The 18,604-nt window shown below is 37.3% G+C and overlaps 1 protein-coding gene and 2 pseudogenes across 4 annotated transcripts in view; 1 reads left to right on the top strand and 2 right to left on the bottom strand.

Moving 5' to 3' along the window:
• Positions 1-4,538: 4,538 nt before the first annotated feature.
• The window catches only part of UBE2D1 (ubiquitin conjugating enzyme E2 D1), a 29,908-nt gene continuing 15,842 nt past the window's right edge, over positions 4,539-18,604 (bottom strand). For 2 of the 4 annotated variants that reach the window (XM_006098895.2, XM_014464455.1), the window contains exons 2-7: positions 15,007-15,070; positions 14,882-14,913; positions 12,528-12,605; positions 11,121-11,226; positions 6,096-6,189; positions 4,539-5,409 (exon numbers count right to left, since the gene is read on the bottom strand). In XM_006098895.2, coding sequence (XP_006098957.1) covers positions 5,364-5,409; positions 6,096-6,189; positions 11,121-11,226; positions 12,528-12,605; positions 14,882-14,913; positions 15,007-15,070 — 420 coding nt within the window. In that variant the 3' untranslated portion in view covers positions 4,539-5,363. Of the gene's footprint in view, positions 5,410-6,095; positions 6,190-11,120; positions 11,227-12,527; positions 12,606-14,881; positions 14,914-15,006; positions 15,071-17,148; positions 17,229-18,604 lie in introns of those variants that run through there. The other 2 variants (XM_023762566.1, XM_023762565.1) reach the window with 2 other exon arrangements.
• On the bottom strand, positions 7,610-8,692 carry LOC111827937 (annotated as a pseudogene).
• Positions 15,327-16,517, top strand: LOC111827938 (annotated as a pseudogene).

Below are 18,604 nucleotides of genomic sequence, written 5' to 3'. Positions count from 1 at the left end.
TGAAGGGCACAGTATCTACATGATTTAGTCCCTCCTTGCCCCGAACCGCCCCTTCTCCCCCCCCAAAAAAAAACACCAAAAAACAAAACCTGGACTTAGCATCTCAAACAGACTTTCCTGGACAGAAACACTGTGCTGTGTTATTGCATTTCAGAGTCACTCTCTGTGCCTCTTCAGAGAGAACCTAGGAAGCCTGCACATGGATTCCTCCAGACTCTGCCTTATCTCTGTTCCCGTTACTGATCCATCCAGCTGTGTGTCTTTGCTGTGTCACTACAATAAATAAAACTGTGAGTGCGACCATATGCTTAGTCTTGCGAATTCTTCTACGGACATAATGAATGCATGGGTGGTTGTGGGACGGCCAAAACAAGTGTATCTGAAGTGATAACACAAGTGGTGTTATCTGTTCCTCACTTTACATATAAAATATTTCATACAAACTCACACTGATCTTTTGCACTAGAGGGCTTAAACAATCACGTACATGATATGGGGAAAGCATAGCTCGGACCTTGTGCCAATAAAATGAACTTCCTCCCGAGGTAAGAAAGGCACGTCCCTCCCTCTAGAACAGTAGAACCTAAGGGAGTGTTAAAATAAATTTTTAAAGAAATGTATCTTATTATACAAAAATACCCCCAAATGCTAGTAATTTTGGGTGAATATTCCCTCTTCTTATTAGTTCAGTTCACTTATACCTTAAAACCACATTCCTAACATAACAGGACAATGGGAGCAGAAATTTCCGTGCGACATAAAACCACCACGACTAGCCGAAACCGGTTTGGCTCAGTGGATAGAGCGTCGGCCTGCAGACAGTAGAACCTAAGGGAGTGTTAAAATAAATTTTTAAAGAAATGTATCTTATTATCCCCAGTGGGAGATGTGCAGGAGGCAGCTGATCGATGTTTCTTTCTCATCGATGTTTCTAACTCTCTATCTCTCTCCCTTCCTCTCTGTAAAAAAATCAATAAAATATATTAAAAAAAAAAAAACCACCACGACTAATACATTACAATTTATTTCTACAACCAAAAATATCAGCTGCCCACTCATGTCCAGTTACCAACACTCCCAAAAAAACTCCTGGTGAAAGTGCATCAATTACAGTTTAAGGGAAGTTTATAGCTATCACTCCATATCAAAAAGAGTAGACATGACAATGCATAGGATTTTTCACAAGTGAAATGAGATGAACCTCTACCTGCTGCCTTACATTTGTATCATACAACTGTCATAACAGTAAAAGGGAAGCCCTATAAAAAATGAGAACTTTCACAAATAACCTGCATTACACTTTAGGGCTTTTAAATTGCAATTAAACTTCTGCTTTAAAGAAAATATTTTTGAAAGTTCTAGTTTACAGTTAATAGTTATAGAACTGAACTCTAAAAATTCAGATGTTATTGTTTTAATAATCACTTGAAAGTTGTAAATAAACTTTTTTTAAAAAAAAGCAGTCCTCTGTTATATCTTAACAGACCAAGGTCAACAGTTTGAGTCCACTGAAGCCCTGTTTATATGGTCATGGCTAAAGCATTAATCACATTTTCCATGGTTGGTCCTAATAAGAATAAGTAATAGGACTGATGATTCTACTGCAGAACTCAAATTTTAAATCATTCACTGGACTGGATTTTGAGTCTATTTCAAGTTGACTACTAATAAATAAACATGATATAAATAGCCTGAAGACCAGGAATTTCTTTTAATCTTAGAGAAAAGAATTTGCCCGTTTCCTTTTTCTTTTCTAATCCTCGCCCGAGGATATTTTTCCATTGATTTTTGAGAGCATGGAAGGGATGGGGAGAGACAGAGAGAAACATCGATGTGAGAGAGACGCATTGATTGGTTGTCTCCTGCATGCACCCCGACTGGGGATTTAGCCTGGGAGCGGGGATCGAGCCTGGGAGTGAGGTATGTGCCCTAATGTTTCCATTTTAAAATGGTGTCAGATAGGTACTAGATTTACTGGAGTGATCACTTCATAAGTTATTTAAATGTCTAATAACTGGGCTAAACATCTGAAAATAATATAGTGGTGTATGTCAACGGTAATTGAAAAATAAAAACGTTATTTAAAAAAATACAGAACTGTGAGAGGGCAGGATTCTGTGAAACATCAATGACTGAATAATGTACAAAGATAAATGGATCATCCTATCTAATAGACAAACATGGTAACTGACCGTACCTTCACTATGCTTCCCATTGGCTAATCAGCGTGATATGCAAATTAACCGCCGACAAAGATGGCGGCTAATTTGCATACTACAGGCAGGGCAGGCCAGTGTGAGCTGCCATCTGGGCCCCGGTGTGCCGCCTAAGCCCCGCCCCCAGCCAGGACCCCCGTGTGAGGCCCTGGGTGGCAGGGCTTGGCGGAGCGATCGGCGAGAGGAAGCCCTATTCTTGCAGGAATCCTCCTGCAACGGACTTCTAGTTGTAATAATAAGAGCAATGAAAACAATATGTAGTACTGTTTCTATCAAGTTTTTTTAAAAGTCACTCATAAATATTCTTAGGGTTGCCTTGTGTACTGTTTATGTGTGTCTACTTAATATCTGTTGAACCTTTGAAATTGATCAGTAGTTGATTTAAAAAGAAAAATTTTAATTTTCCCTAACAAAATTTATAGTAGGATGGGCAGTTGGGGTGGGGATGGGTGGGTAACTTAAAGCAAAAATTAGTAATATATGGTTTGCATAGGCATGTGTAAAACCCATATTTCAGAAATCATATGCTTTGAAGATAGTTGGGGGACGAGGGTGAGGTTGCCCTTACAACCTGTATTGCTGATTGAGTGTATGGGTCAATTACAATTTAACTATAGTTTCCTTTTTTTTCTTTTCAATATATTTTTATTGATTTCAGAGAGGAAGGGAGAGGGAGACATAGAAACATCAATGATGAGAGAGAATCATTGATCAGCTGCCTTCTGCACATCCCCTACTGGGGATTGAACCTGCAACCCAGGCATGTGCCCTTGTCCAGAATCGAACCCAGGACCCTTCAGTATGCAGGCCAACGCTCTATCCACTGAGCCAAACCAGCTAGGGCTTAACTATAGCTTTCGACTAGATCTCGAAGCATCCAGGACTTCGAGTAGGATCCTAAATCTCCAAAAGACTACTCATTTCCTTCACTCCAAGGAGGTCCTTAAGTTAATGGTTATTCTGTGGAGGAAGGCCCCTGGCTTGCGATTTACAGTTATAAACGTTAATTGGTGTACTCTTTGTTAGAATTAAGCAAAAACAATGTACCAAATGGTGATTTGACTGATCATTATGCCACCAATGAACTCTGAAAATTGTAGTTAAGAACTTGTGCTCACTCCTCAGGAGTCTGGCTGTACCATTCAGATGTAAGCAAAGGCAAACAAGAGTTAGGCAAGTTTCAAAAACTTTAATAAAGAAAAAAAAGACACTTCCAAAAATAAATGCCACACAAATGAAAGTTTATAAAAAAGTGTAAGATATTCATGAAACAAAATCCCTATCAAAATATCCTAAATACTAAAATCTAATGATGTTGAGTGTTCAAATTTTGGGAGAATGCAGCTTATAATAATATAACTGGGAGTGTTCTTCAAAATATGCCTGTTTCAAGACATCACTTAATATAATTACTTTTAAACCTATATTTTCTTAAACATCCATTTCACAATTCATTTAAATATTTTACATTCATTTATAAAAACACACTTTCTAACAACGGGTTATTCTGTGTTTTAATAATAATGAACCATGGTAAAATACTTCAGTGATTTAAATGTCTTGCTAATGACTACATCCGTCACAGATTCTTGCACACTTATATAGCTACCGCATAATCAGAAGAGCTATCACTTTTCTTAAAAATGACACTCACCCAAGTTTAGTAAACATGCTAATAATTAGAGATGTATTTTTCCCAAGTTAAAATACTTTCAAGCTTTCTTTAAAATCTGCAAAGATAACCTGCTTATTTAACTACTTTTTATTGGCAATTTATAAAGCCAGGAGAAGCATCATTTTAGAATTTTCTCCCTAATTTCTATAGTAAAAAAGAAAAAGAAAAAAAAAAAGGATGTTCTTTTTCAAAGTGGATGGCACTAAAATTCTATTTTGGAAATTATAATTTTAAAATGTGAAGAAATGCAATGTCAGTTACATCTAGAGTGGTATTTTAATGAATTAACCTAATTATTCTTCAGGTCTATACAGATTTTTCTTCAGTGTGGGTGACACTATCTTATACGCACACATCTTAGTACTTCAGTAATTAATCCATTTTAGTTGTGATCCAAGACAAACACTAACTTATTCTAAATTCTCTTCTATAACAAGGGACCAATCTATATCACCTTTAGACTGACAATTTAGTGAACAGATAAAAAGCTAAAGCAATAAAATTTATATAATTAATGGTGGTTAATTAGCCAAATCAACAGACCTTAGTCTCACAATTTGGAATTAATTTTCATGCAAAATTTAACATAGAGTTTTGATCCTTTACTTATAAAGTATTATTTTATCTTTTTAAGTAATCAAGACAAGTAGTAGAAAAAGCATTTTATTTATATGGAAAAGCTACATTAAGATCTGTAAAAGGTGTCATTATAATATTGCCTATACAGAAAAAAATTCAAATGTGAATAACAACAAATAAAAGTTACACATCTTCCTACTTAGCAGTGCAATTAATTCACATTGCAATAAAGTTAAGTCAAGTATAACAAAATCAAAACAAGTGTTTCTCCATAATCAGTATACTGAGAATTACAGTGTAAAGATCATTCAGGTTTAAGAAATCTGCAATTGATCTACACAGAAAACCCTAAGACAAGGGAGACAGACAGTTAATTCATTTAATTATCAGCTGTTCGGTTTTTTTCAATACTGTTCACAGGAAAAAAGTAATGAGTTGACATACATGTAAATAGAATATATTTAGTCTATACAGTAAAAAAATACAAATTATAAAGTGAGCTAACAAAGAATGAAATCTGAATAGATTTATAAAACTGACGACACAGACAACACATACAGTATTTCTCATGTAAAAACATCTAATTTCAGCAAAAAATAATTTGGTTACTTTTCAGATGTTTTGTAGATCTTGTAAGCTGAAGATGCAGATGTCCAAGTATCTTAAAATCCATAATAAATGTCTTTCTCAATGCATACAAAAAGACTCTCATCACAGTCTTAAGGGTATTTTTGGAAGTTTGTTTAGTCTTGCTTCAGAAATACATTTAAAATGGATAAAAATCAAAGGATTTCATGATGCAATGAAACAGTAAACAGTGCTCAATTTACTGTTAATATTGAAAAAAACCTAGATTTTACAGTACTCTGGTATATATGAAATTTATTTTTATTTTACATTGCATATTTCTGAGTCCATTCTCTTGCGTGTCTGTTGTATCTGTAGGCATACAAAAGGGGTATAGTAAAAACATACAAATTGAATCTTGTAGAAGATCTATCTACATAAAACAGTATACTCTACCCTCCTATGCTTACTTGCAGTAATCATACATATACCAATTATTGGTTCAATGTGACTTCGCCTTATGCACAAATAAAACAGAAAACTTAAGTCAAATTTTTACCTGATGGATTTGTCTACAACCTATATGAAAACATACCTAAATTATAAATAACAAAATGAAAAAGAAAACAATTTATGGTAATAATCTATAAAAGGCAATGAGCATTACTTGTAAATTGCAAATGAATCAATGGTACCAGTAAGATGAAACAGCTTGAAAACTAGGTCAGTTTGGGTGGGTTAGGGATAACTTCTTTTCCTGGGAGATTAGGAATATAATATCCAACACTTCCCAATCACCAAATTCTTTCATTTTTAAATTTACTCCCTAGAATTATACATAATTCTTCCCTACCAAAAACATAACCTACTGTGCAAATACAGAACGTGTACTATTAAAAAGTAAAGGATTGAAGAGTATGTGAAAAAGAACAAGATTTTTTTTTGTAAAAAGACAGTTTAAAAAGAAAGGTTTACTACACTGGAAAGAAAAACAAAATCAATGTTAAGTATAATAAGCATAACTAAATGTACTTATTAAATATATTGGTAATACTTACTTTTCTTTGTCTGATTTATAGATTTGTGCAATATCTGGTACTAAGGGGTCATCTGGATTAGGATCACAAAGTAGAGAACATATGGACAATAAAACTATATTGAAAAGAGAATACCATATTAGATAATGATCTTTCTTCTTTATACAATTACATATGTGAAAATAATTTCATTGAATATAGACAATTAACTTACAAAGAAAACAAAACATTAAATTACATTTTAGACTATAGCTGGTAGCAAGTATTTTTAATTTTTAAAATTATGAAATTACCATATAATATACATAATATGCAAAATTATAATTTTTAAAGGTTTAAATTCTATTTGAATTTCTATTTATTTAAAAAATGTGGACCTCTAAAGTAGCTATTATAATCTTTAAACTCAAGTGTTTTCTACAAAAATATTTTGGTAACAGACACATACCCCAAATGATACATAATAAAAAACTTTTTAGAATAGCATCCTAACTTTAGATGTCTCTTAGAGATACTTCTGTAGAGGAAACTGTCCATTTTATTCTATTTTAATACAGAAAATCTGTGTTCTAATCAATTCAAGGTAAATCAATCAAATTACAGTTAATAGTCCAAACCATTCGGACATTGTGCTCATGTACTTTTATACTCTGGCTTAGTGATATACAGTGTCCACAAAGAAGGAAGATTTATAAGATTTTTCTCAACGACTCTTTCATTCCATGTATATTATTTGTATCGCATGCATGGAAAAACAATGTGAATAGTTACTCTGTAACTTGTACATTTTTAAATATAGATGAAAATTTTAAAAGTAGTTGTTTCTTGCCACATTACGTCAAATATAAATACAAATAGCCACACACACACACAAATCTAAGTATATGAAAAAAGAGGGAACAAGACTGGTTCCTCTCTTGCCTCAACTGCATGCCACCACTTCTGAGGGGGTCTGTGGAATCTTTGGAACAACCTTGCATCTTCAGCCTCCTCTACTATGTTCCCCTTATCTTTTCCTATTCTTCAAATTCCACAGGTGAATGTATAAAGCAAAGTTGATTCTTACATGACACAAAAAGTGGGTGCTAAGAGCACTAATATTAAAACTAATACTTATCTTCCTTAGCTTCCATTGTATATTAAACCTAGGCTAATGTCTCCAAAAAGTTTCCAGATAAAAATCAAAATAAGACATTTAAAATAAGACATTAAAATAGCTGTATTTTTAGGTAGCGGGTATAAGCTATCTTACAAAATAAGCAAGAGGCAAGTTCCTCATCTCCACAGGCCTGCTGCCCAGCCACAAGCCCTGATTTCACTATTACGCACAAAATCAAATGTTTTAAGATAAGTAAAACGGAATGTTGACACTCATTGTGTGCTTACTGTGTGTCAGGTGCATAGTGACCCTATAATATTATAATTCCCACTCTACATATGAGGAAACTGAGGCCATTTGAAACTGTTACTGAAGACAGTTACCAGAAAGCATCAATACTAATTTTTTTTTTTTTAGTTTGTGCTAAATCATTTTTAAAATGTGTAGCTTCAGGACATTTATTATAAAAAGCTGTTTTCATATACATGACTAACAACTTAAAATTCACCATACATTTACTTCATTTTTTGGCTTGACCGTCTAGTAAATCTTTAGCTTCATTGATTTTGGCTGCTATATAAGGAGATCCTCCCTTGTCTGGGTGATTTAAAAGCATAATTCGTCAGTGAGCATCTCTTATTTTTCCTTTATTGGCAGTAGGGCTCTGTAATAGCCACCACTGAAGGCAGATTTTGGTAAACTTTGAAAAACTTGTTTCACTTGAGGCTCCATATGCTTCATGGCTTGCAAAACATAACGGCCTGCAAATCCTGCAGCAGCAATGGTCAATCCAACTGCTATCACTGTACTGGTCATGGCTCCGGCTCGGCTCTCCTGGCTCCGCCGAGAGCGCGTTTCATCCCAGCCCGAAAGGCCGCAGCCACCAGCTCCCCGCCGCTACCAGAAAGCGAGGGCGCCGCCAGCGGGGACCAAACGTCCACACTCGGGCGCCCAGAACACTCGGTAGCGGCCAATACTAATTATCCTAGCTAATAAAAGAGAAACATGCAAATTGACCATACCTCCGCTACACCCACAAGCCACACCCACCACCCAATCAGGAGTGGGTATGCAAATTAACCCAACAAAGATGGCAGGTTATTTTGCATATGCAGGCCCCCAGCGGCCTAGGTCCCGGGAACATCCTAAGGACCCAGGCAGCTCAGAGCCTGCAGGCCCCAGCATAGGCCCTGAGCGACCTTGGTCCCAGAACACCCCTGGCCACTCCTGGTCTACTGACCTTGGCGCCATGGGGGTGGGGCAGCAGAGGCTTGAGCAGGGCCTGAGCGGAGGGGAGGGGGGGTGGCCTTGCCCAAGCCTCGGGCAGAGGCTTGATCGGAGCTGGGGGGCCCTGCCTAAGCCGCATTGGAGGCTTGAGCAGTCGCGGAGACAGGGGGTGTGCCAGCCTAGGTTTGCCAGCAGTCCTGCCTCTGCGGGTGAGCTGCAGGGGAAACACCTTTTCTGACAGTTCATTGGCTAAGCTCCCTGTACGCCACTGGTAATGTTCTTGGTAACTTGGGTAACAAGAATCCAAAAAGGTGATCTAGGGTTTTTTCACCTCACTCCTAGAGGAAAAAACGAAGGTCTGCTGCTGGAGGGCTAAGAATTGTCATGCCCTGCCCTAGCCAGTTTGGCTCAGTGGATAGAGCCTCAGCCTGCCCACCACAGGGTCCGGGTTGATTCTGATCAAGGGCATGTACCTAGGTTGCAGGCTCCTCCCTGGCCAAGGCCCAGGTCAGGGCTCATGCAGGAGGCAACCAATCAAAGTGTCCCTCTCACATTGATGTTTCTCTCTGTCTTTTCCTCTCTCTTCCACATTCTCTAAAAATCAATGGAAACATATTCTCAGGTGAGGATAAAAAAAAAAAAAAGAAAGAAATGTCATATCCTATGAAAGACACATCTTGAAAATGCCTAAAGAAAGTTGTCATTTTTTTCATGGTGAAGGGACTGGAGTCCATGTTGATGAAAACACCTTGGCAGCTGCAGTGGCTGACAGTGGCTGCAGCAGCAGGGTGATTGGGCTGGCGCCTTCCCCTAATCAGCCGGGTCGCCTCCCATGGAGGGAGGTCAGACTGCGGCTTAGGCCCACTTTCAGCGGGCCTAAGCCATCAGTAGGACATCCCCTGAGGGCTCCCAGTCTGTGAGAGGGGGCAGGCTGGGCTGAGGGGAAACCCCTCCCCCAAGTGCACGAATTTTGTGCACCAGGCCCCTAGTTCTTTATAAAAAGCTACCAATATCAGAAGATAAATGTTCAACATCTGGCAGTCTGCCATTTTTTTTACCAGTATATGTGTAAGTATTTAGCTGCTTATGCCAAATGAATTATATTTTCCAATACCATTCCAGGAAAGAACATATGAATTTGAATAACCCTTTGACACAGAATCTTTCCTACATCTAGTGCATAACAGCTACACTACCATGTGTAAGATTTTTTAAAGGACAATGAAATCTACATGAACATTTTATACAAACATTTTAGGTCAGAAAAACTGCCATTCACAAATAACTAACTGACATAAAGGGCTATTATTTACCTAATACTTGAAAAAATTATGGCTGTAGACTCTGTTTCCTATAAACCTCATCACTTTTAAAAACAAGTCATATATTCAGATAGCATTTATTTCTTTTGTTTTAATTTTTAAATGACCATGGATCTCTCCGTGAATCCTTCAAGAGAAACAATTTTCTTGAATTTTATAAAAGGAAAATCTACCAAGTTACTTCAGGGGCAGATGCTTCTAACTCAAAACAATATTTTCCAACTGTCAGGTGCTCTTCTGTTTAGAGAAACAAGACTTGATTTAAGAGGATTCACACAGCAAATAGTATTTGCTAAAAAAACAAAAAGGGCTTCAGATGTACACATCTGATAATTTAGCAAAGAACAATGTTACAAATTACGTTAAGAATCCACATGGTGTATGTATTAGTCATTATGATAATGCTATTGATTACTCAAAGTTTAGAGCAGTGATTTTCAACTGGTACGCTGAAGAATTTTAAAACACACAATACCAGAGTATTTAGTCAGGGGCACTGACATCTTTTTCCTTAGATTATCAAATAAAAAATGACAACAGCCAACACAACAATATGTTGTGTTGAATGAATCAAAATTATATGTATTTTTTCTCAGATCAGGAAAAATAATATTTTTTGGTGTGCCACAGGATTTTAATAATTAGTGTATGTGTGTCTTAAGATGAAAAACGTTGAAAATCACTAGTTTAGAATAATGTTAGATGTACTGCATCATTCTAAAATGTGAAATATGTCTTAAATCATTTATCAACCTAATCTGATATTTCTTCTTAGATGAAGTAAAACAAATGTAAACCTTTAATCATTATGTCAGTAATTCCATTTAATAAATGGGACAATGGGCCGTAGAATCATATATTTACTTGTCTCTTCTTAAAGATAAGCTAAAACTAAAAGGTAAAATGTCGAGAGGCTTATCCCCAAATTTCTAGCTCTCACATTTTAAATTTCTCTTACTTCATCATTTAGATTTGCTTACCAACACCACCACCACCAAATTAACTGTTAAAGGCTAAAGAGGCCTGGCTGGTGTGGCTCAGTGGTTGAGCATCAACCTATGAACCAGGAGGTCATGGTTTGATTCCCAGTCAGGGCACGTGCCTGGGTTGTGAGCTTGATTCCCAGTAGGGGGCATGCAGGAGGCAGCCAATCAATGACTTTCTCTCATCACTGATGTTTTCATCTCTTTCTCCCTCTCCCTTCCTCTCTGAAATAAATAAAAACATATAAAAAAAGCTAAAAAGAATACATATAAGAGCTATGAAAGCAAAGCAAAATCAAAGCAGGATAAAACACAGTAGGTTGTTTTGTTTTTTTTAAACTTTGGGCCTTAGATACTTCTGTATTTTTCCTGTTTCACTATTATCAGCTGTCATATATCTGATAAATGAAATTACCTTTTGATACAGTCAGAGCTGGTGACCATTGTGACCTCAGGATATCAAGACAAATACTTCCATTACTGTTTATGTTTGGATGATAAATTTTTGTTGTGAAAGCAATCTAAATATAACACAAAACAAAATAAAAATGTGACAATCCATGAACAATGAGCAAAACAGAACCAACTTACTCTAGGGTAAAATGTCTTTAAATTTAAGCACCCTAGTTGAGAAATGTATTCAACACAAATTGAATGAGCATCCACTTTGTGTGCACAAAGTTTTAGCTACTAGGCATGTGAAAGCAGATAAAGTAAGTTTTCCCACTCCCCCGCTTCCCCCACCGCTCTCCCCCGCCACCTCCAGCAAGAACCTGAGAAATATTTTGGAGAGTGCAGTATGAGAGCTGATATGACTGCTGAGTAGCAGCTGAAGTAATTAACCATGGCTTTGATGATCCCCCAAAGTAATCCTTTTCTTCGTTTGCTTATCAAGAATACCTGGAAGTGACATTAGGGTCTAAAAATAGGGTGCTGACCCTGTTCTGGGTGAAAGTGGAGGGGCCTGAGTTTGTAACCTGTCCTAAGAAACCCACCAGGAATCCTAATCTCCCACAAGACTTTTTGTTATACCGTTTCATGTGTATATAACGCTATTCAGGTATTTTTAAAAATCTAAAATAATTATTTGCTCTTCCTCTCCGGAGCACAGCGGCGCCTTTCCCTGGCCCTTCCACCTCCCCCTGGTGCGTTACATCTGCCTTTCTCTCTCCTAAGCTCCACGGGCTGTCTTTTGCTCCTGTAACTTGTTTCCCAAGCCTATGCAGCCTGGCTGGCTCACTTCTACTACCTCTGTAATTTTCTAAATAAGCTGCTCTTATAATTTGAAAAAATAAAATAAAATGAAATAATTGTTTCCTGAATGACAGAAGTTGTTAATGATTTTCTCCCTCCTGATGGATCCCCATCATTTGTTCCCTCTTTAGATCTAATTTAAATTAAATTGAATAAGAACATGTTTTTATCCCTCCCACCACACTAAATAAAAGGCCTGTGTCTTATTTACTTTTGTATTCTCCAATGTCACAGAACATGGTAAGTGTTCAATAAATGCTTGTTGAATACTTAAAACTGAAAAAAAAGAGTCAACTTTGGAAAGATAATCCCCTAAGTGGAAAAGTCTGATTCCTGACCATAAAACCCAAACTACAGAGATCTAATGAAGAGGAAAAGAAAGGAACCTAATTTACAGCGTAACAGACACTGCCTTTTGTTTTACAAACATAATACAATTGTTTGAGTAAGAAACATACTTTAGACTTAGTAGTTTTACAGAACAGTTGAACACGCTAACCTGTCTTGGACATAATAAAAATATCTCTGGATATACCCCTTTTGTCATCAATCACAAAAATAAAAATACCTTTGGTGGTTTAAAAGGATAGTCTGTTGGAAAATGTACAGTGAGAAAGAAGACTCCGCCTTGATATGCGCTATCAGGCTGAAATCACAAAACATTTGCATCAGTGTTTGATTACTACATTTATTTAATAACCTCAGATGACCCCCCTCCCCACCAAAATATGTCAGTTTGAAAAACATGCCATCATTTTGTCAAAAGTTCAAATCATTTACCTTGAAAACAGACTTTCTTTTGCACGTATGAAGGAGGATTTTCCAACTATCATGTCAACATCATAGAGTTTAAAGCAAATAAAAAATAGGACACACACACAGTTGTGTGACTTGCCCAATCAAATCTGTTTACGAGTATAGATTTTTAAATATCAGTATACACACAAGACTGCTGTAAGAAAAGAATAATTTTCTGAGGCAGTAATCAGTATGAAAAAAAGGGCTGGGGCTAGTATTTACCTTCTAATTTATGAAACTTAAGTCCTAATAGTCTTCTAAGGGGCAAGAATGGAGATGAGCCCAGCCAGTGTGGCTCAGTAGTTGAGTGTCAACCTATGAACCAGGAGGTCATGGTTCCATTCCCGGTCAGGGCACATGCCTGGGGTTGAGGGCTCGATCCCCAGTGTGGGGCGTGCAGGAAGCAGCCGATCAATGATTCTCTCTCATCACCAATGTTTCTATCTCTCTGTCTCCTCTCCCTTCCCTTCCTCTCTGAAATCAACAAAAATATATTAAGAAAAAAAAATAATGGAGATGAACTGAAGAGAACAAGTTATGAAAAGGATAGGCTAAGGGACAGCATTACACAATTTAGACCGCAAATCTTCACTCAATAATAACTTGTAAAATAATGTGAAAAGGTTCCAAACAAAACTAATAAATTCAATATTCATGGAATTGTCAAATTAGGAATCAACAAGAAGAATCTACATTTGGCCAGGAATCTTTATGGCAATTAGAAAATATGCTACAAGCGAGGGAAAAAAGATACTTTTTTAAAAGGTAGCAAACAATAGCTAATATTTTATTTTAATTCCCTTATATTTAATTAAATTTATCATGTTATACTAACACTTTGGTTATAATAGCAAGCCTATCATTACTTCTTCCTTAATTTCTGCATATATACTAGAGGACTGCACTGTATAATTATTCTTACTACATGTATTGCTTAATTCTAGTTCATAAAAAATAATAAGGAATGCAGAAAACATAAGTACATTACAATTGACAGTCATGGTCTGCTTAGATTTTCAAGTAATACGACAGAATAACATGTTTACATTACTAAAATAAAGGGACTATGAGTAACATAATTATAACCATTTGCTACATGTAATTCACCTAAGAAATATTTTTGAAGGGCTATAATTCAAGTGGTAAGAATGGGTCTTTTAAAGATAGTATTTTGAAGGTTCTTAGTAAGCAACGGAAAACAAACAAATAACCAGATTCTTAAACGTTGTTTAAATAAATATGCTGCATTTTACCCTTTAAAAGGCTAACCTAACAATTTAGCAACTGAGATACTTGCCCAGTACTCTTTCTCTGAAAAATCAGTAATTTTTTTTTTTTAAGTTAAAGACAAGATAAAGACAAGATAAAACTCTTTGGGGGGAAGAGAAGAGAGAAAGATGTTCATGGAAACATGTTACTATGTTTCCCGGAAGGCATCTTTGAGCTATCAGTGCCCATTCTTATGCAATCGGATTTTTGCTCATAGAAAGGAAAGCCTCTTTCTAGTCATAACTGCCTCTTGGATGTAGAAACAAATAATCTTAACAAAGGCAGTTAAGTGTTGAGAAAGCCACTCATAAAATAGCAGGTAATTTTGACTTCAGGATAATCCAAGAAAACTGAAAGCAGCAAACTCATGAGGTGGAAAAGATAGACCCACTACAGTATTTTATCAGTTCTCTCTCACAAATAGGAAGTGATAAAACTTAGTGCAAACTGGTATTTGTTACTTATAGGAATTCATTATTGGGTTACTTACACTTATTTCTGACCTACTAAAACTGTTGATGTGAGAATAATTATGCTTAGTTCTGAACCAGTTTTTTTGTGTTAAAAAAAAAAAAGACAAAGGAAACACACAGCCTGGTTACAAATTGTGGGTGATCCAGAACTATACGTAATTGATCAAGGATTTGGCAAAGGAAAACACACGACAATGATCCTAGAAGTATTCGCCATCAGTGCTGTAGACAATTATCATAAACCCTGTAATTACATTTTGCTTCCTGGGTGATTCAGATACAAGAAAATTCAACCTGAGCCACAAATATCTGATCAAAGGTGAAACGGCAAGAATTAAGCATGGCTGAGGGGATTAATTTCATATATAGGAATCATACTTACAGGTCCCATAATAGTTGCTTGCCAGTGGAACACTGAAACAAATAAAGGAGTTTTGGAGTCATTAACAAATGTTGGAACCTGTATTATTAACTGTAGCAAAATGCTAGCAATAAAGCAAAGCTTACGGTCGTCTCCCACAGGTCCGGCGGAGCAGTGAGCAGGTGGGTCACGCTGTAGATCACTTAATTCCTGAAGCGAAACAAAATACTTAAGGTTAATTCTTTTTCCAGTGAAACAGCATAATAATCCATGAAGACACAATTTATCAACTTCACTTTACAACCAGTTTAGGCACCTAGTTGAATTTTGGCCAAATTCCTTAGGTTGAACCTATTGGCCATAATAATCCATGAAGACACAAATTATCAACCTCCTCCCGCTCAGTGTTTCCTCTCTCGCCCCTGGGCTCTGGGGTTGGGGGTCCGTGCCTGCACAGGGGTCTGGAATGGGGGGTGGGGGAGCCGTGGCCACTGAGCCTCCCGCTCAGTGTTTCCTCTCTCGCCCCTGGGCTCTGGGGTTGGGGGTCCGTGCCTGCGCAGGGTCTCCACGCTGATTACCTAAAGTCACAGAGAAATTGGTGGAAAATTCACCGTCTCCATTCCCAGAAAGATCAAGTTATGGCTTTGTTCTTTTCTTAAGCTCCGAATTTGGCTTCATACTATATCTCGTATGGGCTTTTATTCCTGAATTTTGGCCAAATTCCTTAGGTTGAACCTATTGGCCTCAAAAGTATTGGGCAGTTGCATTGCCCATCTACCTCCTTATTACTGTAGTAATCAGTTATGTACTCTTATTTGGAGTAAATATGATGAGTACCTGGCCACAACTCCATTCAAACAATCACACATAACTATGCCAAAAATTAAGAGCAGAAGAAATACCAAAAGAGGCCATCCCAGCATTAAGAGATATTCCTATCAGTGAAGTAAACCAAATGTTCTATCTTACAGTCAAAGAACTTTACATAAAAGTATGTAGATTAACATAATTTTTTATGATTTTTGATATGTTTTTGAAATATGTTGAAAATGTTTAGCTGACCTTCTCTTAGACTAAGTTCCATTAATACTGTAAATGTTCTCAAATATTAGTTATTAATGGACAGAATAAACAAAACATTGCATTAGCATAAAAAAGACAACAAAATGTACTCTGTCACTCATGGGAAGAAGAGTAATTCATGACACAGCTCCAAACCTTGAAAAGATTAAATGGATTAAAATAGTTCTTTAATGAGTATCTACTATAGGCAAGGTAATTTATATAAGTACTAGGTATATAATCTATATGAAATAGGTCTTACTTCAACAGGTTTGTAATCTAATATGGGAGAATGAAGGCTCACACAGAGATGGCTATTAAAGGAACAACCCACAAGTTAAATGAGAAGAAGGCCACATTTTGAAGCCTAGCACATTGATTCATATTCTCTTTTTTGCCATCCAAGAAGCAAAGGAAGGACCATGGAGATGGCACAGCTTTAGGTCGGCCAGTCCTGGATTGGCATTCCAGTTTTACCACAACTAGCTCTACGACCTTGGAGAAATCACCTCATTCCCTTACCTTCAGTTGGGGAGGAACTGATCACCTCCAAGTATAAAAAGTATATATACATTATAAAGAACTATGCATTATGCCCAGCCGGCACGGCTCAGTGGTTGAGCATCCACCTATGAACCAGGAGGTCACGGTTTGATTCCCGGTCAGGGCACATGCCCAGGTTGTGAGCTTGATTCCCGGAGGGGGCATGCAGGAGGCAGCCAATCAATGATTCTCTCTCATCATTGATGTTTCTATTTCTCTCTCTCCCTCTCCCTTCCTCTCTGAAATAAAATAAAATAATTTTTTTAAAAAAAGAACTATACATTAGGACTGAAGAACCTAATTTAGTTTGGAAGATCAGGGAATGTCTCTGAGGAAGAGGGACCTAAGCTGAAATCTGAGTGGGAGTTTTGGGAGAAAGGAGGTAGAGTGGCATAAAATGAGGCTGAAAGTAGGCAGAGGCCAAGCATAAAACTGAGAACAGTATACCCATGTTAAGGATTTGGGGTTTGTTATACCAGTGCATTGGGAAGGGTTTTAAGCAGTGGCATGATCTGATTTAAAAGATGGCTCTAGTGGTCTAAGTACCTGAATGGACTAGAGATGGGAAAGAGTAGAAGCTACAAGATTAGTTACTATAGGCAAGAAAAATAGGAGCTTGGACTGGAGAAGTGGCAACAAGATGAAAGTGGAGGGATCTGAGATATTCTGAAGGATCTACCTACCAGAGGATGTGATGATGAACTAATTACATGTGCAGAGTAAGGAGAGAGGTCACAGATACATATGATGGTCAGTGGCAGCTAGCATTCACTCGATGTTTTGTTGTCCTCACGATCAACCCTCAGAGGTAGGTGTGATAACGCTCCCCAAGTTACAGATGAGGAGCACGGTGACTCACTTCACCGTGTGTTCACAACACTGGTCTGTATGGGGTGGAACTGGGAGGCCGAACTTGTGGCTTTTTAGTTCACAAATGTACTAATGTAGATGCCGTTTTCTGAGATGAGGGAACACTAGAAGACAAGCTGACTTGGAAAGAAAGTAGACATAGAATCTGTGACCCCGGAGACAGCAAGGGAAATTTTATAGGACTGGAGCATAAAAGAATACTGGACTAGAAATTGGAAAATCATTGTCTATACCTGGTATTTAAAACCATGGGGAAGATGTAAACATTTTCTTGGGAACACATGTAAAACAAATACTGCATCTGGTCAAATCTAACATGCCACCATAAGTCACATTCTTATTTTAGGCACCAATAATTAAGGAGGAATGCTGCCAATTAATTTTACGATAAGATGCGTACTGATTCTACTTAAAATAAAAAGGATGTGCACCTTAGAATCATCCCAAGACGGTGATTATTGCAGTGAGCTCAGCGTTCTAATAGAGACAAACAAGAGGAGGACGTGGTAGGGACAGGCTTTCCGGAGAAAGTGATATGAGCTAAGTAACTGAGCCAAGTGCAAACTCAGGTCTCCCTCTTCCAAGTCCTCCAGCCCACTTGGGTACTTTCATTTTTGGTTTCGTTGCTGTGGTTTCCACAGCTGGTCAGTGCTTCTCTTCCCGACAAGAATTAACTAACAGAGTTAGCAGCTCCTTCCAGGTATAGTTACGCAATAAAGAGGAAGATTTCAGTCTCTGATTACGCAATAGTGGTTAAGAAGCAAGGCTGTGAAGTTCAAGTCCAGGTCACACACTTGCCGCGTGACCTTAGGCAAAACATTCCCCCCCCCCGCCCCCCCCAATCTCAGTTTTCTTTCCTGTAAGGGACACTGCTGCTTTCATCCGTCGTTTCTATGACCAACAAGTGAAATGACACATGTAAAGTGTATAGCAGTCTCTGGCACACAGGAAGCATTCAAATAAATGTTAAAAACATGTAAAATTGGTAAGAGCCATCCAATTCTCTTGAAGCAGACTATAACTATTTAACTAGTTTAAATGATTGGGGGAGGAGCGTTCCCAAGTCACAGCCCCATTTTAGAAGGACTGTGCTTTATTTAAGTTTTCTAATTTGGGCTCTCAGGAGATTGCTTCTAAAAATATTCATCACGTGGCGTTTTATAAACATTAGTATATATGGGTAAATGGGATTTCTTTGCCCTTATTTTTAACTAGAAAACTAGTTCATTAGAAATACAGTCTCTAATTGTGGTTTAAAAACTAATGGAT

The sequence above is a fragment of the Myotis lucifugus genome, unplaced genomic scaffold (genome assembly GCF_000147115.1).
Source record: "Myotis lucifugus unplaced genomic scaffold, Myoluc2.0 scaffold_253, whole genome shotgun sequence".
In the NCBI taxonomy this organism is placed as follows: Eukaryota; Metazoa; Chordata; class Mammalia; order Chiroptera; family Vespertilionidae; genus Myotis; species Myotis lucifugus.
This window is presented reverse-complemented; position numbering and strand designations above follow the sequence as displayed.